The 23,287-nt window shown below is 56.5% G+C and overlaps 1 protein-coding gene across 13 annotated transcripts in view; it reads right to left on the bottom strand.

Moving 5' to 3' along the window:
* The window catches only part of GRM4 (glutamate metabotropic receptor 4), a 127,137-nt gene that overhangs the window by 54,446 nt on the left and 49,404 nt on the right, over positions 1-23,287 (bottom strand). For 10 of the 13 annotated variants that reach the window (XM_065544139.1, XM_074038353.1, XM_015448844.3 and 7 more), the window contains one exon: positions 15,642-15,858. The exons of the other annotated variants lie outside the window; for them this stretch is intronic. In XM_065544139.1, the coding sequence (XP_065400211.1) occupies positions 15,642-15,858 (217 nt within the window). The remainder of the gene's footprint in view (positions 1-15,641; positions 15,859-23,287) is intronic. 13 annotated transcript variants of the gene reach the window in all.

Here is a 23,287-nt window from a genome sequence, read left to right as displayed (position 1 = left end):
CTCTGGCTCCTGCAGGCCACTCCTTTTGGTGGCAGAATAGCAAGAAATACAGAAAACCGGGGGGCTGGGTCAAGCCCCAGCACTGGATATAACCAGATGATCCCTTCACTCCACCAAGCTTCTTCAGCTGGAAAATGGGGCTGCTGGCCCACGCCAGGGAGGGGGGACCAAGAAGGTGGACGTGTCAGCTGGCCTTGGTGGAGGGACTGGTGAGAGGATGCCTTCCCGAAGTGAGCACGGCAGCAGGGACCAGCCTCACCCAGGGCAGCAGGAGAAGCCTTCTTGAGACACTGGGCTGTGAGGACTCAGGTTGGCAAAGCTGATGGGCAGATGCTGGGGGCTGGGGCCCAGATGTGAGCCCTGAGCTGAAGAAGTCCTCACCCCAAAAAACTCCCCCAGGCTCTCAGCACTGTTGGGAAAAGGCTTGGAGCCTCAAAGCTTGGGGGCCTGCTTGGCCAGATGGAGGTCATGGGGGATGGGAGACAGGAACCACGTAGGGAGGGAAAAGGGATTCCAGGCCTGGATCCTGGGAGCAGCCTTGAGTAGGGTCAGGAGAGCCTTGGGGAGCAAGGGCAGGAGGCAGGGGCTCTTCCTGTATGCTGTAGTTGGAGCTGGGGGAGGGGTGGGTAGCGTCTGCAAGTTTTTCTCAACAGACATTTGGGGTGGGACAACTTTTCACAGTGTGGGACTGTCCCATGTTACAGTACAAGGGACTAGACACTCAAGTCATTGTGATAATCCAAAGTGCCCCACATATTTCCCCACATGTCCCACATGTCCCCGGGGGTAGGGTGCAGCTGCCCAGACTTGAAAGCTCGTTTCTGATCTAAACCAGAGAGGGGCCAGGATTTGCCCGAAGCTGACCAGCACGTGCTGTGCTCACACATTCTGCCCAGGCCCTTCTCAGGCTGGCTCAGGAGCCCCAGATGTCCCTGGCGCAGTGTCCCTGGCGCAGGTCCACCCATACCTCATCCCTCAGGCCCTAATTCATGGCGCACCCCCACTTCTGTCGACACCGTCCTTTCAGACCACAGCCCCACACCTGCCACACAAACCTCAGGCTGCCCAGCCTGGCCCTTACAACTTTCCACCGAAACTCTAGTCCCACCCGGTCACTCCCATCCCTCACACCTTCAGTGGCTCTCACCTCCCTCAGGACCAAGTCCAGTCCTCAGCCTGTCCTGAAGGGCTCTGCAGGACTGATTTCATCCACTCCCAGCCTCCTCTCCCACCCCCACCTCTAACAGCATCTGCAGTTTCCAACATACGTCGGAGCCTTTAGACAGACTCTTTGCTCTGCCTTTGATGTCTAATTCACCTTCCCAGACTCTTTTCTTCAAGTCAGCTCCATCTATTCTTAAGGATTCAGCTCAGGCCCCCTCCTCCAGGAAGCTTTTATGGGTATCCCCAAGCTCCTCCTCCCCTGGGCGCTTATAACAATCTCAATGTCTCAATCACTGCACTTAGCACAGTGAATGAAAGTTACTGGACTAGATGCCTCTACACCCACCAGCCTCTGACTCCAGCAGTGGCCACTGCTGGGCCCTGGATCCACACACTGCCAGGCACAGAGCAGTCACTGTCACTGACTCAGCAACCCCCAGTGCCAGGAGCTGTCCTAGATTCTGTGGGTACCACCAGGAATAGGACAGATAAGCCTGCCCTCGTGGAGCTGCCATCCATCTGTGAAGCCAACAATAGGGACAAGAGAATGAACAAAGGAATGAACACGCTAGTTAGGTGGTTAATTAATTAACACTTGACCTACTGTCCGGAAGGCTCCTGGCCCCATCTCCAGCTGCTGTTCCTCTGTGCTTCCCGTCTTTCCCCACTCTCTCTTGCCCACCTTCTGCCTCTTCTCTGTCTCCCCACAATACACACTTTCTCCCGTCATTGCACAGCCCCTCATGTTCACGCAGCACTCCCAGTCAAGTAACCTTTCTACATGTTGAAGTCTAAGCTCCTTCCAGTACAACCAGGTCCTAGGTATTACAACCATTTCACAGATAAGGAAACCGAGCCCACCAGCCAGAACCCAGTGCTGCAGCCTCCACCTTCCCTTCCTCCACCCCATCTTCTTTCCCGCCTCCACCTTTCTATCTGGCCCTCCTCTCTGCTTCCTGCCTTCTGGGGTGCCCTGACAAGTAGCCTCTGCTCTCAGCCTGTTTCCTACCTGTAAAACGGGGTGGGCACGGAGGCTTGGGGAGATGGTCACAGGGCCTCCACTGTCCCCTCTCCTGCACCCCTCCGCAGCCCCTACTGCATGGCCCTCTGTTCACTCTCCACCCTCCCTCCCTCTTCTCCTCTTACTTGTCACTTTGTCCTGCTTCCTCTCCTCCCCATATCCCAAGGCCTCCCTGGGGCCCCAAGACGTCTGCAAGAGTCGTTAGCTTTCCTTCTGGCTCATTAAAAAGCAGAATTTGCATAGAATATCCATATGATCATTCTGTCTACCGCAAAATGGGGCACAGATATAATGCAGCATGTAAGTGAGGGAGAGAGGAGAGGACAGTCACAGCGGGAGGCTGGGAGAACCCCCACCAGGAAGAGGCCCAGGCACTCCCCTGGGTCTGAGGTCTCAGAGGTAGCCCCTCACTCCCAACAGCTCTCACTAGGCCTTTCTGTTGGCTAATTCCTATCTCTGTAATTCTTACAATAACCAGCGAAGTCGGAATACAGCTGTACCCATATTACAGGTGGAGAAACCAACAGCCAGTGAGGAATAATGGCTCGTCCATGGACACAAGGCAAGTCTGGCAGGCCGGGGAAAGCACTCTCTGCCAGGGCCAGCCCACTCGACTCACGTCACCTGCTGCTCTTTCGGGAAGGCTGCCCCTCCTGACTCTCAGAAGGGAGGCACACAGCCAGGACAGCCCCCCGCCACCCTGGGACAGGCCCACCTCCCGTGGAGGTCTCTCCCATCACTGCTTCTCAAGGCAGCCTCCCCTCCCCAATCCTGCCTGGCCTTCCCCTCCCTGCAACAACAGTTTAGCCAGAGACACAAGAGATTTTTGGAGACAACTGCTCCAAACCTCTCATCCCAGCTTCATTGTCGCATTCAGACCTGCCTTGTCCCAAAAAGAATTTGCAGCAGTGCCCAGAAATAAACATGTATAGCTAAAAAAGAAACTGGTAACAAAACCAAGGGGAAGGAACTGAACTTCACACATGAAGACCCACTCAGCATCCATAAGACTGGCCCAAAAAGGGGCCCTTGGTTGGGCTGGAGCCAACCAGGACTTCACAAGCAGCTGACCTTGGGGCAGACTCACTATCCATGGTACTGAAGCCAGGAGCACTGTGCCTGGCCTGGTGACCCCTCACCCTCCAGCCCTCTGGCCACAGGCAACCCAGAAGCAAGGCCAGTGGGCCCAGACTTCAAATACACCCCAAATCTGTCCCTTCTCACCACCCCCACCCCTGGTCCAGGCCATTGTCACTTCTTGCCTGGACTACAGTGGCCTCCACACTGGCCCAAGGTCCCACTCTATTCCCTGCACAATAGCCAGAGGGGTCACGACCCTCCTCTGCTCCTGACCCTCCAACGGCTCCCAGCTCACCCAGTACAAAAGCCAAAGTCCTCACAGGGCCCCCCAGGGCCCCATGCAATTTGCCCTCCTCTGCCCGTATGTCTCCCTGCCTCACTCACTCTGCCCCTGCCTCCTGGTTATTCTCCAAATGCCAGGCAGGCACCACCTCAGGGTCTTTGCACATGCCAGTTCCCCTTCCTGGGGCCCTCTTCCCACAGATCTCCACCTGGCTAATGCCCTTGCTGCAGCTGGGGATGTGCCAAAAGTCACCCCTGCAGAAAGCCAGGGTGAGGACCGAAAGTCCGTCAACCTTGCAGGGAAGAGTCTCCCCTACTTGCCCCTCTCTGTCCACTTACACTGCTTTGTTCCTCTTCAGAGCCGCATCTTTCACAGCTGGTATCTCAAATTATAATTATACAGTGATGTGTTTGCTTATTCACTGCAAGTTCCTCCTGCCCTCTCCCCAAGTGTGAGCCCCACAAGGCCAGGAGCTTCATCTGCTTAGTCCATGGCCGTACCCCAGTGTCCTGGTCCAATGCCTGGCATACAGTCAGTGCTCAATAAATATTCATTCTGCAGATGAATGAATTACTGTGGAGGAAAGGGATGCAAAGGCTGGAGGGCAGAAGGAAAAAATGGCCACGCCCCTCCTCACCAGCCATACCCCTGGGCAGGTCTGTGGGATTTGGAGGCCCGGGTTCCACCTTCTGAGTCCCTGAAAGTCCCAGAAGCACGAGGGGAGCCAGCACCGGAGAAGTGGCTGCCAGGGGATTCAGCCCTCCCAGACCACTTTCAGAAAGGGCCCCTCACGGCCCATACATGGTCATGTGGGAGTCACATGTGACTTGAGGGCTCCTGACCCACTTCTCTCTTCTCTCTCTCTCTCTCTCTCTCACACACACACACACACACACACACACACACACACACTTACCATGCCAAGGTCTTCCAAGCTTCACACCAGGTGGGGAAACCAGGGACCCTTGGAGATTACCCTGCCCCCATCCCTACCTCTTTCCTCCCTAGCCCTAGAACTGCTGGCCTCCGTGGGGCAGGGCCTTCTGAGGCCTGCCCATCTGACAAGCCCACCAGTGCTTCCCTGGGGAAGGCCAAATGAAGGGAACCAAATTCCCCACTTAAAAGGAGGACTCCATCTTCCCACCTTCGAGCTCCAGAGCAAGGGCCAGTTTCGGAGTCACACAGAACTGGCTACAAAGCCCAGCTCTGCCCTGACAAGCTGGGAGGGCCCAGGCAAGCCCCTGGGCACCCTGGGCTGCAGTCACCTCCTCTACAGTGGGGACAACGATCAGGGTTTCTGTGCAGGGGCTGAGGCTGGGGCCGGGGAGCAGCGTCTGTCATGATAGTTCGTGAACATGGCCTCAAAATGTGTGTATTACACACAAGGAGCCTCAGGGGTCTGTACACAGGCCAGGCCAGGCTGGCTGTGAGGCTGGCATGGGAGGCTGAGTCTGTTCAGGCTCAAAGGCTCTGGGAAGAAGGAAGAGGGACCAGGTTGGGGAACATGGAATATCAAGGCAGAAATGTCCGCATATACCATTCATGCCCACATACATGAGCCCACTGAGGAAGGCACACAGTCCGTTTTTGGTCTTACAAATGAAAAACCAGAGGCTCAGGGAGAAGTGAATCGTGTAGGGTCACATAGTGGTGGAGGGTGGGGCTGAGACGGGGACTCAGGCTGCTGGACATTCCCACCCGCCCCAGGGCACTTGGTGGGCCCATGTAGGCCTGAGGTGGGAAGTGCTGGGTGGCGAATGTGAGACAGGGAAGGAAATGGTGGGTTCACAGGTCCCTCCAGAGATGCAGAGGAAAAGGCAGATGGGGTTTATCTCAGCCACATCTCCAAGGAGCTCAGAGTGAGGACCTGGAGTTCCAAGAACCCCACCCCAGCCAGGAAAGCAGGCCGAAGTCCAGGGTCCGCAAACAGGCAAAGATGTTTCCTGAAAGTCAAGGCCCAAACCCGAGCAGGGGTGAGCAGGGCAGCAGCCTTCACCACTTGCCCTTTAGCCAAGGGAAGACACTGGAAGGGTCCCTGTCCAGTGGGAGCTTGGGGGACAGACCCCAGTGTGTTCTGAGTGAACAGGCTCAGTGAGGAGAAAGAAACAACAGAAGAGGCCGGGCGCGGTGGCTCACGCCTGTAATCCCAGCACTTTGGGAGGCCGAGGCGGGCGGATCACGAGGTCAGGAGATCGAGACCATCCTGGCTAACACGGTGAAACCCCGTCTCTACTAAAAATGCAAAACACTAGCCGGGCGAGGTGGTGGGCGCCTGTAGTCCCAGCTACTCGGGAGGCTGAGGCAGGAGAATGGCGTGAACCCGGGAGGCGGAGCTTGCAGTGAGCTGAGATCGCGCCATTGCACTCCAGCCTGGGCGACTAAGCGAGACTCTGTCTCAAAAAAAAAAAAAAAAAAAGAAACAACAGAAGAAAATGAGCTTGAAGACAATGGGGTTCCAGTTGAGAGATTTGTCAAAAACATCAAAAAAAAAATCAGAGGCCAGAGGAGTTAGGGAGCAGCAGGCCGCTTTGGAAGTAGCTACTCTGTGGGCTCCTGCCTGGGTCCAAAAACAAGACACACAGGAAGCCAGAGACCAACTGTGGTGCTTGAGCCTCCATGTGGCAAAGTGAGACAGGAAAGCCACGAGAAGTCAGTGAGGGATGTGAAGACCTGTGCCTTGGGGGACTCAGAGGTCCCCTGATATGTTGGCTGCATGCTGTCAATAAAGCTGAGGCTCAGAGAGGGAAGGTTACCAGCCTAAAGTCACACAGCCGCCCAGGGACAAGAGCCGGGACCAGAACTCAGTCCGCCTCCCAGCCCAGGGCCCCCTGCCCTGCTCCTGTTCTCTGGTTAAGAAGGAAAACAACTAATGCCTTCGGGAGCACCAGTGCTCGGTGCAGTGCCCGGTCCACCCGGCAAGCGCTTTATAGCTATGCGTGCATTTAACCTCACAACAAGCTGTAAGGGAAGGACTATTACTATCCTTGTTTGACAAAGGTGGAAACTGAGGCACAGGGCCCCTCAGGGACTGTTTAGGGTAGCACAACTCATGATGGCAGAGCCAGATTTGAAGCCACGCCGTCTGCCCCAGTGTCTGGGCTCTTGGCCACTCTATTCTCCTGCATCACTGGGGAAAAGGACCGGATTCAGAAGGCCAAAGCCACAAAGGGGCTGCCACCGGCAAAGGGAATTTTTTCAAACCCCAAAGGAATCTTCAAACACATTCCACAAAGGAGGCTGTGAAAGAAAACGTTGCTTCCCGTCAGGAGGGAAGAGATGCAAATTCAGAGAAAAAGGGCTCAGCATCTGACGTCTTCCTCCTGTCATTCCCATCAAGCTTAGAGGCGAATGCAGACGGGAGCATGTCCCCGTCTGGACAAGCGCATCAGGCAGAGGGAGCCAGGAAAAGTGGCTGCACTGAAAGAAAAGCAGCAGGCCCGGCGACACCAACCTGGGGACTTACAAATGCAGAGGCGTCAGGCCCTGCACAGGTCAGAGTGGCAGAGGAATCCAAGCAGACAGGCGCAGTCCCCAAGGCGCACCAAGCAAACGCGTGGTTCATCTTCACAACGGAACGGAGACTGACCTGGCAATCACGAGCAGTCACATTAACAACAACACCTTGCCAATCTCCAAGCCCCGGCAAGGAGACCCAGCTGGCGAGTGGTGGGTCTCATGGCTTGGCAGGGGGCGCCCATGCCAGGTCCACTTAATTTCCACCCGCAGCAAAGTGATAGGTGGTGTACAAGGGCAACGGAAGGCAAGATGGGTCTCGGGTCTAGAACGGCCTGATGGGAGGTTCTGCTGCAGGGTGGGGCCCACTCCCCCTCTTCCTGGGAAAACGCAACGTCAGAGGGCAGAGTGCTCAGCCTTGGGCTGCAGGGTCCCTTGGTCCCAGGAGGCAGCTGGTGGAACAGTCCAGAGGCCTCTCCCTTTGAAGCTGCTAAAAGTCATCTGATACTCGGATACAAGCTTAAGCCAGCAGCAGCACCCCTCCCTGCTTCTACCCCCACTCAAACCCCTGCTCCCTGCTCATTTTGACCATGGTTCATCTGATGAGGTGGGAAGGTTGCACACTCCAGGCACTGCCACCATGCAGTTGGCCCCGATCATTCCTGAACCAAAACGCCAAGCCCTGAGGGGTCAGCGCTGACATCCACTCCTATTCCTTTCGGCCTTGCTCGAAGCTTCCTTTCTGGCACTCCTCTGACAGACACATTCTAAACAAGTAGTTTTCAGTGGGTGTCTGAGGGTGTCTTCAGGATGAGCCCAAATTGTGGGGAACAGGTCTTTGCTCTCATGAAGGATGCCTAGAGTCAAGGCCATGGAGGGCAAGAACACAGCCTGTTCGTGCCAGCTGGACCTCAGAGGCGGGCTACTGTACCCACTCCTGTCACAGGTAAGAGGAGGCGGCCCAGGGAACAGGGCTGGTCATCTGTTCACTCTTCATTCTGTAGCGTGTGCTGAGGCCCTGCTATGTGCGAGGGAGGGCGGGGGGCACAGAGCTAGGTGGGGTCCTGTCCCTCCCTGGCCTCTGGAGCCGTCAGTGGGGCGAGGACAGAGGGAAGGGTCAGCAGGTACTGTGGCCCACCTGAAGGGGCTTCCCAGGGAGCCTTCGAGGGAAAAACTCCACCCCCGCCTGCTCCACCAAGGAGCTCAGCTCTGTTTGGGACAGGGCAGGTGAGAGGCGCCTGCAAGGAGAAGGGCCTTGGCTCTGAGCCTCAATGGCAAGGGGACCCCTCAGGGCCCTGAGCGAGTTGGGCCCGACAAGTGGAGATGGTCAGCCAAGCCAGCCGAAACATTTCAACATGCGGTGTTGGCCTAAAAGAAACTCTCCTCGGCCCCACCTCAGATGGCTCCCTATCCCCTCCCCACCCCACGGCCACAGGAGCTCCAACCCAGGCCTCTCATCGCTTCCATCTGCCTGTTCATTCACACCTCCAGGCTTTTGTTCCTACTGTTCTCCCACCTGGCGTGTCCTTTCCTTCCTCCTCTTGTCCAAATACACCTCCTCCAAGCCCTCCTTGCCTGCCCAGCCTGGCTGGGCTGGAGCCCCCGCAGCCCTAGGGTTTGTGTCTTCACTTCAATGGACACATCACCACATCCCTTTTTTTTACTTATTCAGGCAGGCTCTGCTGAGCACCTACTGTGTGCAGGGCAGGTGCTAGGGCTGGCTGTGCATAGCTCCTCTCATGCCCACCAAAAGGGCCTGAGAGCAGGGCCTGCGGCCTGTCTCTGTCTCACACCGGGGCTGGAACGTGCCCAGGGAACAGGGCTGGTCGTCTGTTCACTCACATTTCACTCTACAGAGTCATATGCTATGCTGCGGTCCTCTATGTGCAAGGGAGGGCACAGGGCACAGCACAGGGCGAAATAAATCTAGGAAGCTCCGGCCAGCTGGAGACTCAAGCTGGTGGAGGACTGAGCCACTTTCCCTTCCTGCCCCTGGGGGCAGCAGCACTGCAGGATGAAGCACCCAAGGCCAGCAGTGAGGAATGGCACGAGGCGCACCCCACAGTTCACCTGACGCAGCTGCTGACAGGCCCCGAGTTCCTGCTCCCTCCCTTATGTCTCCAGGAATGGATTTCTGTCTTCAGTGAGTCAGCAGAGAGAGGAAGGGGAACAGCCAGGGAGCTCAGTGGGGCAGGAGGTGGAGGTCCCAGGTTAGCCTGGCCTCACCCCCAATGCCTACACTCTGTCAGCCTCAGTTTGCCCTTTTGTAGGCTGGGAGAGCAACTTCTAGGTCTAGGGTTGGGAAGAGAGCTAAAGAAGAAGTGAGTAGTTGGGGGCTGGATTTTGCAATTAACCATTCATTCAACAAGCATTTATTGAGCAACTACTATGTGCCAGGGCTGTGCCAGATGCTGGAGATGCAGCAGAGAACAAAACAGATTAAAATCTCTGCCTTGGTGGACAATACACAAACAAATAAAAAGGTGTTAGTCTGGTGCTATAAAGAAAAACAGAGCAGGGTACGGGGACTGGAGAGTAGGACTGAGGCAGGGGCTGTTTCAGATAGGCTGTTCAGAGGCCTCTCTGAAGGGAGACATCCGAGAAGACACCTGAAGACACCAAGAATGCGGGCTGCGTGGATATGCAGGAGCAGCTTTCCCCCAGGAGGACCAGCCCGCGCAAAGGCCCTGAGGTGGGCTGGTGCCTGGAACATTTGAGGAGCTGCAAGATAGCTGGTGTGGCAAGAGCAAGGGAGAGGCGCGGAAGGAGGCAAGGCCGGAGAGTGAGGAGGGGCAGCGGAACAGGCACCCTTAATGCAAGTGGTGCCAGCTCCCTTGGCTCTGGCTGCACAGATCTTCACCTCATCCCCGTGGAGCCTCCGTAGATGGGGTGCTCCATTTACAGCCAGGGACGCCACATGCAGAGAGTCTCACAGCCCACTGGACGAGGAGCTGCCCAGCCCGGGCCTCCTGCTGCCCAAGCACTGTCTCCTCAGTGGGCTGTCAGCCGTGCCATGCCACTGTGCTGACAGAGGCCATCTACATGCAAGTCTGATGCTCAGCCCTGGGAGTCGGAGCTAGAGGTCAGATCCAGCAACAGCTTGACTCACCCACATCTCTGGAATATCAATGGAGGGCACAGCAACACAGCCAAGAGGTAGGGCCTCAGAATTTCCTGCTGTTCAAGGAATGAGACATCCTCCAAGGAGCAGGCCAAGCCCCCCACACTCCTTCCTGCCACACCCAGAGAGGCCATCTTGTTTCCACCCTTGAGGCACAGATATACCCAGACATGCTAGACGCACTTACCTGAAAGGACTAGAGACAAACTCCTGGGTGACCCCGTGGATAGGACTTCCTGCCCCATGCACCACAGAGGGTAAGTTCTGTGGCTAGGGAGAGTATCTGCCGGATTCTAATCCTGCCCTGCTGTGTGGCCTCATGGGACTTACTTAACCTCTCTGAGCCTCTGTTTAGCCATTGGTATAATGGAGCTGTCTTGAGAGCTAAATGAGGTAATATGTACAAAGCACTTAAAACAGGCCTGGGCCAGGTGCAGTGGTTCATGCCTATAATCCCAGCACTTTGGGAGATGGAGGTGGGTGGATCACTTGAGCCCAGAAGTTTGAGGCCAGCCCACGCAACATGGTGAGACCCCATCCCTACAAAAAATGAAAAAAAAAAAAATTAGCCAAACATGGTGGTATATGCCTGTGGTTCCAGCTACTTGGGAGGCTGAGGCAGGAGGATTGCTTGATCCTGGGAGGTTGAGGCTCCAATGAGCTGTGATTGTACCACTGCACTCCAGCCTGGGCAAGAGGGTGAGACCCCATCTCCAAAAAAAAAAAAAAGGCAGGCACGGTGGCTCATGCCTGTAATCCCAGCACTTTGGGAGGCCAAGGCAGGTGGATCACCTGAGATCAGGGGTTCAAGACCAACCGGGCCAACATTGTGAAACCCCATCTCTACTAAAAATACAAAAATTAGCCAGGCATGGTGGCACACGCCTGTAGTCCCAGCTACTTGGGAGGCTGAGGCAGGAGAATCGTTTGAATCCGGGAGGTGAAGGTTGCAGTGAGCTGAGATCACGCCACTGCACTCCAGCCTGGGTGACAGGGCGAGACTCCGTCTCAAAAAAAAAATAACCTACCACATCTGTGCCCACGTCTGTGCCACCCGCTTGCCACTGCCTGCCTTTCTCCCTCCTCGGTGACTCACTGGCGTTATCTCCAGAGCCCAGGCGGGGCCTGCTCTGCATGTCTAATCCCGCCCTGGTGACGCCGCGGAGGAGCCCGCGAGGGAAGGGCAGTCTCCTTGCCTTTCCCTGGTGCAGCCTCGGCCTTGACAGGGAGGAGGGAGTCCTGGCTGCAGCCAGAAGGTCCACACATGCCCGCACACACACACACACACACACACACACACACACACAACCCCCCCACACACACAGACCCGGTCTACAGATACCCCGACCAAGGCAGGCTTGCCAGTCACATGACCAGAACTTCCCAGACACACACCCCTACACAGACACACACACAGACACACACACACACGCACACACACATGCACACACACACGCACACACACACGTCCTGGCCTAGCTGCCTTTGGAGTTCACCTTGCTGCCCTCTCCCCACCAGACCAGCCATCCCCTAAGAACCAAGCTAGGCTGGGCTCCTGTAGTTTTGTCTCTAGCCCCGTCCCTGGACACACCTGTATTCCCAGTTTAGGGCACAGCACGGGGCCCAGCACTTCCCAGGCCTCCCAGGACTAGCCAGGCCCCAGGTAGGGCTGGGACCCAGACAGCCAGACCCTGACAAACCCTCCGGTGCGCATTCCTGAGCTCCTGACGGCATGTGCCAGGAGCACATTTCATTCCTCTTTTTTTTTTTTTTTTTTTTTTTTAAAGACGGATTCTTGCTCTGTCACCCAGGCTGGAGTGCAGTTGCATGATCTTGGCTCACTGCAACCTCCACCTCCCAGGTTCAAGCAATCCTCCTGCCTCAGCCTCCCAAGTAGCTGGGATTACAGGCTCGTGCCACCGTGCCCAGCTAATTTTTGCATTTTTAGTAGAGACGGCATTTCACCATGTTGGCCAAGCTGGTCTCGAACTCCTGATCTCATGATATGCCTGCCTCGGCCTCCCAAAGTGCTGGGATTACAGGTGTGAGCCACTGTGCCCAGCCGCATATTTTACTCTTATATCCTGCTTTATTCCCATTTCACAGATAAGAAACTGAGCCCAGAAAGACGAAATGACTTTCCCAAGATCGCACAGCCAGTCAGCGTCTGAGCCAGGGCACAGGTCTGCCTGAAGGAGCCTGACCTCTTATGCACCTGCCGCCACTTCTGCAATGCAAGCTGGAGAAGACAGGGCATACAGGTAGAGTGCCTGGCCTGACAGCCCTAGCTCCAAGTCCTGCTCCGGCACCAGGCTGTGTGACCCTAGGCAAGCCACATCACTGCTCTGAGGCTAAGTTCTCCCATCTGCAAAATGGGGACAAAACACCTAGCCCGCCGGTGTTGCACTTCGCTGCATGGTCATTACCAGGATCTGTAATACTCACAGGGGGCGTCTGGTCCAGGCAGGGCTCAGTCAAGGGCCACAGGATTGCCCAGAGCATGTGTGGACAAGGGTGGAGGTGGGGAATGCCAGTGCCAGGACTTCCTTTAGGCCTGGTGCCAGTGGCCCAGTCAGTATTGAGCCACTCCAGGTGCCACCTATGGGCTCCCCACCTGAAGGACAGAGCCAGGTTCCCAACCCAGCTCCTCCGTGTTCTGGCTCTGTGGCCTTGGGAAAGTGACCCGCCCCCTCTGGCCTCCATTTCCCCATCTATAAAATGGGCATAGTCATGCTCCTCTGAAGGACCCAGAGCCCAGCACACAGTTGGCACCTAGGACTTGCTCACCACAATTCCAACATGCATCCCAGCCTGGCCAGCACGCTCTCCCCGCCACTCCCCTCCCCGGCGCTCCTCTGAGCAACTCACAGATGATTTATACTTCAGAGGACGAATCAATACAATATACAGCCAAAGACATCTTTAATCTTTCGCAGGGATTAGGCTACAAGGTACAGCGGCCTCTTTCTACCGGCCGCTCGATTCTGGTTTCAATTTGGCCAGCTGGAGTGCAGCTCTCTCTCTCCCTTTCTTTTCACCTTCTAAAAGATGTTCCTCCAAATCAAATTTCATTTATTGGGTTGCGCGGGGAGATCTAGCTGCCTAACCTGCCCTGGCCAGGCCCCCGTAGGCTGTTGCACACTGGCATGGGGTGGCCTTGGAAGTTTGGGGACGTGGGAGGCCCAGTCAAGCAGGAAGCCAGGACCTCAGGGAGGTGCAGATGGTGCATGGGGCGTGGCAGGCACTGTGAGGGGCACCTCTGCCAGGACAGGAGTGCCCCATGCTGAAGGCCTTCACATAATAGCAAATTTTAGTTTTCTAGATCATGAAGTCCTTTTAAAAAATCTTGAGTAGACTTTATTTTTTCTAACCACCCAATACTTGATCAGATGTTGATTTTTAAAAAAGTAAACAATAGGCTTACCTTCAGCCAAAACACAATGCCCAGACCGCACCCCTATCCCATGCCTCTTCTGTCCCTCCAGGCTGTGTGTACATGGGCATACCTGTGTGTCCCTGTCATACCCTAGCACTTGCACAGGGGCTGGCCCAGGTGGGTCTCAGCGAGCACGTAAATGACAGAAGACAGAGAAGACAAGAGTACAGAAACAGGTGAGACCTCTAGTCCCAGAGCCAGCCCCTCTGGGTTCAAATCCCTTCTCCACCTCTTACTTGCTGTGTGGCCTGGTGCTAGCTACTATTCAGCCTCTCTGCCTGCACTTCCTCTCCTGCAAAATGGGGATGAGGCAGCATCTACCTCGTAGGGCAGGAAGGACTGCCCAGGACAGCAGGTGCTGGGCGCAGAGGGAGGCCTGCATGAGCACTGGGGGTGGCTTTGAGGTCCCTCAGGGCAGGGACTGAACACAACTGAACACAGAGACTCACGGCCCTCGAGCCCTTCCCCCATCCTATACCTTTGTCCCTAAATCCTGCAAAGGTCATGCCTTGAACAGAAAAGGCAGGAGGCTGGTGTGGGGAAGAGTTCAAGCCGCAAAGGAGGAAAGGAACCAGCAGAGTAGGGTAGGAGGTGCCATCCAGAGGGAGGTGCCCAGGTCTTGGGTCTGAGCAAAGGAGGAAAGGACATGTGGGTAGCCCGAGGGAGGGGCTGGGCTCTGGGGTTCTGAGGCTCTGACACTGTCTGCCAGGGTCCCCAGGTGCTATTGCCAGCCCGCCTGGAGGTAGGAGTGGAATACTGTTCACCTCTGCTTCCTTTTGCTCTGCCAGGCTGCCGGCGTGCAGAGTGGCCTGGAGCCTCAGCCATCAGTCAGCGCTGCCCCACTTCCCACCGCCCCGCTGCCCCCTCCACCAGGTGGAGGCACCCAAGCAGCTTCAGCAGTACAATTAAAGAGGCTTATCTGAGATTTATAGCAGCATTATGCTCACGGGGTGTTATCAACGGCAGCCTCCGGACACTCTGTAGTCCTTAGGAAAAGCAATTAGAGTCCTGAGGCCATGAGGGTATAAATATACAGACACTATCACCCAAGGTCTCAGGCGCTGGCAAGCTGTGTAGAGGCAGGGCTTTGGGAGAGACCAGGGGCAGGGCAGACGGGCCCTCTCTGCAGGAGGTGGGTCTGCCAGGAGGGAGAAGGGCCTCCCCGCTTCCCCCACACACCACAACAGGGCCCCGAGGAAGTCACAGGCACCATCCTTCAGCCCCACAACCTCCTAGGAGCCGTCCCATCTTGGCTCACCCCAGCCCAGGTGAAGGCCCCCCAGCCCAGGGCTGCCTGCTGCTCCCAGATGCCCACAGCTGCAGCCCACGCAGCCAGCCCTCCCAGGGCACCAGCAGAAGCAGAGACCCAGCCAGGGGCCCGCTCCCAGGCCCTGCTAGGTGGGAGTCACCTGCCAAGGGGTTAACCCTTGTTACTGCTCAGCCGCTTATCTCTGGGGACACCTGAAAGCTTTATCACAGAGCATCTGAGGACAGCAATTTAAGGCAATGCAGCAAGCTTAATGGGGGAAGGTGGCATCAGGGTATGAGGGGAAGACCTCGAGGAGAATAAATACTTGCCAGTTCCTCAGACTCCACCCACAGCGACACCTTCTTCACTGATGCCCAAACCAGCACAGGTCACCCACGGCCCTTCACCCCTCACCCCCAGCACAGACAGGTCAATTTTAGGGGCTCCAAATTCCTCATTCCTCTGAGAGCCTGCCTGGCTGTCCACCCATCTCCCGAGTCCCTGACAGCCCTCTAAACAAGGCCCTCGTCCCCACCCCGTCCCTTCCTCTGCTGTGAGGACAGCGGCCGCCCTGCAGGCTCCCGCACCAGGGAGGTCAACAGTGCCCTCATCTGCACACCCACGTCTGCGAAGTCCTCATACCTGCCATGCACAGGAGTCACCCAGAGCCCAGTGAGGCCATGGGCCAAACTCAGGGCTCAAAGAGGAGGACAAGGCCCACCTGGCAACAGCCAGGCAGTCAGAGCCCGCATCAGGCCCCGGCTGGGGGCTCTCGGTGGGTCAGTCACATGCCCCCAAGCCCGGCATGACCCCGCAGCCAGGCACTTGACTCACCGTCCTCACGGGACTTCTGGATGAAGGCCTCCACACCGCTCTCGCCATAGCTGCCCTCCGAGGCCACCGTGGACACGTAGTTCCACTTGAGGGCACGGACGATGTCCACCATGGCCTGGGCCTGGTACGTGTCCGAGGGCACCACGCGGGAGAAGAAGTCGTAGCGGCTGTTGTCGCTCAGGTCTGGCGCGGTGGAGGCGTAGCTGATCTGGGGTATCTGAGGGGCGAAAGGGGCTGCTGAGGGTGGCGGCTGCCCCCACCCCGCCGAGCCAGCCCCACTCCCCTACACACCAACCTCCCTCTGGTCCCCACAGCCTTGGGACCACTACAGCCCACCCCTCCCCATGGGCACTGCCTCCTCCTCCAGAAAGTCTCCCAACCAGCCTCCCTGGGGTCCCCAAAGACACTCCAACCACGCACAGGTACACACACGCACACACATACGCACGTACACACACCACACACATACATCCTGGGAGCCTCTGGCTGCCTCAATTTACACAAAGAGTTCAAAGATCCCAGCCCAGGGAAAATCCCCACATACATGAGATGATTCAGCCTGGGGATTTGGGTGTTAGGAGGGGCCCTGAGGGGTCAGGTGGCCCATCCCATGTCCCCAGGCAGCCCCTCTGGTCAGGACCCAGCAGACCCTGTCCCCACAGCTCTCTGCCAGCTCAGCCTCCTTCCTCATGCCCTGCTCAGAGGAGATGGAGCCTCGATTCCAGCTCCCCCATCCCCTACTCCACCCCCAAGGATGGAAGCCCAGGAAGCTAGCAGGGTGGGCTTCAGGAAGTCCCTTCTCTCTGCAGCTGGGGACACTGAGCCCAGACAGTCACCACCCTGCTGGGTCCCACAACCTCTCCAAGGCAGAGCTGACCCAGGGCCTTGCCCCAGCCCCAGGGCTTTCTAGTCACAGGGCATCTTCCTGCCTCCACAGGCCTCACCTGGACCCTCCCCAGGCAGGCATGAGACTCAGACCCCATGCCTCCTGTAGATACACCCAACCATCCCCAGGACAGGGAAGGGGTATGGTCCCTCCTCTCCACCCCTCCCTTCCAGGGCCCCACCCACTGCTCTGCTCTCCTGGCTGGTCAGGGCCTGTGGGCTCCACTCGCCGCTTGGCCCACAGGAACACTTCTCCTTCCTGTGTGCCCTCTGCCTGCTCAGTTGTCCAAGGGGACAGGGGTGGGGAATGCATATTGATCCCGGCTGGCGTCAAAACTGAGATTTTATGCCCCTAAGGAATCACTCAGATTCAATCCTGGCCAAGAAACCTGTGGCCAGGACTTCAGGCCCAGTGGCAACCATGGGTGGGGAAATGTTCCTGGGACAGGAATACTTGGGGTGCCCCTGGCAAGTGGTGCCAGGTGGGAGGTTGGGGGTGCACCTGGCAAGTGGTTGCCCACTTGGCTAAAGCCTAATGTGTCCCTATCCCCGGGACCACCTCCCAGACCAGTCAGCTCCCCTCCTCAGGACAGGGCAGAGCTTCTGCCAACCTAGGAGCCCCACCTCAATATCCCAACATTCAACTCTGTTCACTTCAACAAATACTTTATTGAGTACCTATGATGTCCCGAGTGCTGAGGACAGCAGTGAATAAAACACTCACGGAGCTTCCTTCTGGTGGGAGGAGAGGAGCAAGCAAGCTAACAAGTACCGGGACCATTCTCCACAGCCATGAGGCCTCACAGAGTGGCATAAGGGGGTGGGACATCAGGGTGGCAGGTGGCAAGGCCAGGAAAGGCCTCTCTGGGGAGGCGACGGCCGAGCAGAGCCAGCATGAGCAAGGATAGGAAGGTATCGGAGCCCAGGGAGCGGCAGCTCCCTGCGGAATGAGCTTGGTGTGTGGGTGGCCAAGCAAGGGGCCTGTGTGGCCGGAGCAGAGCAGGATGGGGAGAGTCAATGCGTAGTAGGCCCCACAGCCTCTTAATAAACGGACAAATGACAATAAGAAAGTTGACTGGGGGCAGGGAGGGTCCACCCTCCCCTGAGAATGCCCACTGCCAAAAGCATGGCCCAGATGGCTCACTGTCCGCCTCCCCTGTGGGAAAAGCCCAAACCACTGAGACCTTCACGGGTGAGGATGTGGGTAGGGGAAACAGTTAACTGGTTTTTTGGATTTTCTAAGCAAGGGTTCTAAGCAAGGGTTAGAAACCCTAAGTTCTGAGTGCTTTGCCTGAATTCCCTCATGTGACCCTCACAGCCTTAGGAGACAGCTATTGTAATTATTCCCATTGTACAGCTGAAGAAACTGAGGCCAGGGGAGGTGAAGTCACTTGCCCAAGTTTTTTTTCAGCTGGTGAGAGGCAGAGCTGGGATTTGAGTTTAAGCAGTGTAGCTCCCCAAATTCTACTTGAAACTGTCTCCCTAGGAAGTGTGGGAGAAGCTGTGGAGGGAGGCTGAGGGGAAAGCAGACAGGAGAGAACCTTAGGGTTCTAAGCAGAACAAGGGTTAACTCCCAAACCCCCTCACTGTAGCTCTTGTGGTCTTTATAAAATGGCATGTACTACATTATCCACTGGCACTGTTTGTAGTGGAAACAACCTGTATGTCCATCAAGAGGGGATTGTTTAAAGAAGTTCCAGCCAGATAAGGAATATTACACAGCTGTGAAAAGGAACGAGGCTGATTTCCAGGCACTGCTCTGGGTGGGTCTCCAAGATATTGTGGGGTAAAAATAACAGCAATAAGGAGGCAACATGCAGGTGGAAGCTGTTTACTGTGTGAAAGGGGAAGTGCATACTGGTTGCTCTGAAACAAAACATGTGCATTGCCTCAGGGGAGGAAAGCAAGTGGCCGAGACAGGATCGGGCAGGGACCTTTCACCTTCTACCCTTTGTAGGTTTCCAGTGTTGAACCATGCACATCTTCACCCATTTGGAAAGCAAACCACACTTGAATATACCTGAATCTATGTGTCCCCTCGCCTGCTCTGTCAGCAGTGACTGAAAACTAGCCCAGTCCTCTCTGCCTTGGAGAACACTTAGCATAAAAACAGCACCCTCTAAAATGTGAGCTCTGACTGGATATTTTTTAATTCACTTTAAGGTTGTTATTTTTGAGGTCTGAAAATGGTATTCGAGTCATGGCTGGTTTGTTTTTAAGAAATCTTGTGTTTTAGAGCAGTTTCTCAGCCTTTGCACTCTTCACGCTGTGCAGGGGAGGTTAGCTCTTTGTTGGGGGGAGGTCCCTGAGAGACAAGTGTTTTGTTTACATCTCTCGCTGGCCTCTGCTGCGCCTCAGCCAGGAGCGATCATCACCTGCCTGCCTCCACGCCCCTCCTGATCAGAAGCTTGTCCCTACTTCTGGTGTTTCCTCCCACCGGGCCTTGGCTCCCGGGAGAGGGAAGGAGGCCCACTCCGGTTTCTGGACTTGCTCAAGCCAGGCCTCACAGCATGCGGCAGATGGAAACAGAGGCCCCCCCAGATGAGGTGGCTCCTTCTCTCTCATCCCTATTCCTCCTTCCAAGCTCCTGTCTAGGCCCAGGTGGTGCTCAGCACAGGTGGTGAGCAGGATGGACAGATGGATGTCCGGGCATCCCCTGTGGGGCCAGTCTCGTTAGAAGCCTTCAGACCCTGGCCCACATCCAGAGCGGGGCCCTGGCACACTGGCCCCAGCCCACGGCACACACTCCATTCCCCAGAGGGTGGGAGGCCAAGCATGCGCTCCTGTAGGATACGCATGTCAGCCTGCAGAAGAGCCCCAGGCCCCTGATTTCAAGAGCCCAGGAGGGGCCCCTGACCTTCCCCCAATAATTCCTGAGACACTGGAACAAGGACCCAACCCTGAGACACGGGTGTGGGAATCAGGCTCCTGAACAGGATCCCAGGGATAAGCCAGCCTCCTGTGATGTGTCCACCTGCCAGCCTCTCCTGTCTGCTCTCCCCCCAGCCTCCCTCCTCAGCTCCAGCCCCTCCCACACTTCCTAGGGAGACAGTTTCAAGTAGAATTTGGGGAGCTACACTGCTTAAACTCAAATCCCAGCTCTGCCTCTCACCAGCTGAAAAACAACTTGGGCAAGTGACTTCACCTCCCCTGGCCTCAGTTTCTTCAGCTGCACAATGGGAATAATTACAATAGCTGTCTCCTAAGGCTGTGAGGGTCACACGAGGGAATTCAGGCAAAGCACTCAGAACAGCGCCTGGCAGGCGGTGAGCACTAAGGGTCAGCTCTTAGGGGAGCTGTCATTCCTCCGCTAAACTTCCTCTGGCAGCAATCGCCTTCTCTTGCCTCTCTCTGACTTTACCTCCTAGGACTCTCCCTCTCTTCTGGCCCCCTCCCATCACGCGCTCTCTCCATAGTCTCATTGTTGTCACTGTCATTGTCACAGGGACATCCTGGGAATGCTATCGGGCTCTCCAAGGCTCTCTTACCCCAACCTGGAGTGGAGGGATGGGGGGCAGGAGGTGTCAGGGGCCGCCACAGGCGGGCAGGGAGCCATGTCTGCGTCTAAGCAGGTGACTGTGACAACCTGGCCCATGTGGGGCTCTGACGTCTCTTCAACTCCCACTGTCTCCGCAGCCCAGCCCGAGCAGGAGGGGGACGTGCAATTTACATTCTCCTCAGAGAACGCTCCTCTCCTCTCCCAACAGCAGCAGCAGGAGGGGAGGGAGACAGCGGTGCCCGCCCCGGTGCCAGCTGCTCCATCCCTCTGCCTCCTTTGCTTCCCTCACCCAACACATTGAGCACCTACTGTACACTGGGCACTGTTCCAGGTGCTGGGGACGCAGCAGCTTGTGTCACACCCTCAAGGGACAAGAGTCAGAACTCAGATTCCAGCAGCCCCTGACCAAGTACAGGCATCCTGCTCTAGGTCCCTCTGTCTGTCCCTTTCTCCTTCCTCTTTGTCTATCTTCCTCTGTCCCCAGAGCCCATGACCTCATCTCCCACATCCAAATCCCCCTGCTCATCAAGGCCCAACTTAAATGTCACCTCCTCCAGGCAGCCCTCCCTGTGAGCCCTCATCCTTCAGAGGGGGCCTAGCCTTCCACAGCACTGAATGCGGCCGCTCCAAGGGCACCAGGCACATCCTCCCGGTGTTACTGTTCTCTGCCTACTCATCAATTCAACAGGCCTTCTAAGCACCCCACCTTGTGCAGGCAAGGCCACGTGGAGAGATGCAGAGGTGAACTAGACTCTTCCCACCCCCAAACACTAGTCAATACCCACTGCATCCTGGGAGACACCAGCAGAGATGGCAGAAAGTGTTTGTGCAAAAAGTGCTCCACTGTCTGGGCCCCCTGATGAGGGGTAGGTTGTACGGCCCCCTGGAGTGACACACAGTGTGCCTGCAGCCACCACCCAGGAGAGCCTCGGCTGAGATAAGCGGTGAGCGGCTGAGGGGTGGGAGGATGCATGAAGAAACCTCTCTTCCTCTTCCCCTGTCTCTGGCTTCCAGAGTGACAAGGAGGTCCATGCCACATGAGGAAAGACAAAAGCTGCTTCCGGACTTAAGCAACAATGAAGATGGATTTCAAGTACATCTGAGTGTGTGTGCGCATACACACATGCACGTGGGCGCATGGGCTATAGCATGTGTCCTGAGCACATGGGTGCCCTGCACATTCATTCATTTATTCCCCCTACAAAGAGGCATGGAGCACCCACGGCCTCCGGGCATAGTTCTGAGGGCTGGGGATGGACTATGGACAACTGCCCTCAGTGGGCTCCAGTCTAGATGGAGGCAGGTCATGCAGAGGTGCATCATAAGCTTCTGAGTCTGTTAGATGGGGATAAGGAGCGAGGAAAAAAAAGAAAGGAAAGGAACAGGGGAGTGTTGCAGAGTGGCCAGGAGAGACCTCTCTTACAGGGCGATGTCTTTGTCAGGACCCCAGCAGGGAGGGGTAGTTGAGGCCAAGGTGTTTCAGGCCAAGGGAGCAGCCAGTGCAAAGGCCATGTGTGCATGCCTGTGTGTGTGTGTGTGTGAGATCATGGTGCATGCCTGTGTCTGTGAGCATGTGTGCATGCCTGTGTGTGTGTGTGTGTGTGTGTGATCATGGTGCATGCATGTGTGTGTGTGTGTGTGTGATCATGGTGCATGCATGTGTGTGTGTGTGTGTGTGTGTGTGTGTGAGATCATGGTGCATGCCTGTGTGTGTGAGCATGTGTGCATGCCTGTGTGTGTGTGAGCGTGTGTGTGAGCATGTGTGCATGTGTGTATCCAGGCACACACATGTGTTTAGTGCCTGGATCTGCCCTCGGGCTGCCCCAGGCCCAGCCAGCAGCCTCACACAACCAGCCCAGGCATGCTGATACCGGCTAGCACACAGGCGGTGACCCAGAAGGCCACAGCTCCAGCTCTGGGTAACTGGTTCCCAGAACCGCAGCATCTGAAAATCCACTGAGGGCAGCTGGTCCACATCCCACGCCATCCAAAGGTGGAACGAGGACGCTGGAGGGCAGGGAACGTGTCCAGCGTCTCAGTGCCCACCCGGAGCAGAGTACTCAGAGTCTCTGAAGGCTGGAGCTTTGTTCAAGACTGTTCGGCTCAGTTAGGGTTGAAATCCCCACCACAACCCCCACAAGGCCTCGTATGCCCCAAGTCAAGTGACCAGACGTCCAGGGCCATCACCACAGACACCCCAGGGGCTACCTGACAAAACCCACACTCCTCTGCCTGTGACCTTTTCTGTTAAAAGCACCTTGCCTTTCCTCCTCTGCCCTAATGCTTGGCACAGCATGTAAGTGTCCAGCACCCATCAGAGCCACCCTGCCCGGGGCTGTGACCCAGCTTCGCTATCCAACTCTGCAACCTTAGGCAATCCAGTGAACCCTCTCAGTTTCCTCCCCATAAAGTCATCACAATCACAACAGAAAGGACTGCATCAGCAAATACACAAAAAGTGCTTAGAACAGGCCGGGCGCATGGGGGCCCTGGACAAATGCTAGATATTCTTATTAGAGAGAAAGGCAGGGCTAGGATCATTGTGCCCATTTTGTAGATGAGGAAGCTGAGGCCTGGAGAGATGATAGTGTCCTCTGAGTATCCCCATCAGGAGATGTCAGAAACAAGGTGCTGACTGAGCTGCTTGGGCCCCTGTTCCCACCCTCCTGGGCATGCCCTGCAGGCCTCCAGCTCTGCCCCACCCTCCCTGCTGACTCTGCTCTTTCTGTGCCACCCACAGGCCAGGCCATGCCACCACAGATTGAGTCTGGGATCTTGCAGCCACCTCTGGCCACCAGCCTTGGCCCAGCCAGGACCCAGGCAGACCTTAAGATCCCCACCTGGCCGGCGTAGCCCCTATCGCCCAGGGAGCAGGGGAGCCTGCGCGGGCCTGCACAAGCCCCAGGCTTGGCTGCATGCTCCTTGCCCTTCTGATCCTGGCTGCTTTAGGCCCTCCACCACCGGGCTCTCAGCATCAGCTGTTTGCTTCACAGATAAAAGCTAGTGATGCTTTTAGGTACATGAAAGCTGTGGTGGACAGGAACGTGTGGTTCAGAGAAAGAGGAGGAGAGTGCCGGCTTCCAAGGGCCTTGCCTGCAACATCCCCCACCCTGACTCCTCAGGGGCCTGAGTGGTGCAGCCTCCCCCACAGGGCCTTAGCTGCAGAGATTGGGGCGGGGCGGCCAGAGGTTCAGGAGGAGGGGTTGCCAACTGCCCTTTCCTTCCTCCCTCCCTCTGTGGGCTGGGAGCGGGTCCCACCTGC

This window comes from Macaca fascicularis, chromosome 4 (genome assembly GCF_037993035.2).
Source record: "Macaca fascicularis isolate 582-1 chromosome 4, T2T-MFA8v1.1".
In the NCBI taxonomy this organism is placed as follows: Eukaryota; Metazoa; Chordata; class Mammalia; order Primates; family Cercopithecidae; genus Macaca; species Macaca fascicularis.
The sequence above is the reverse complement of the archived record's forward strand: the minus strand, read 5'-3'. Positions and strand labels throughout refer to the sequence as shown.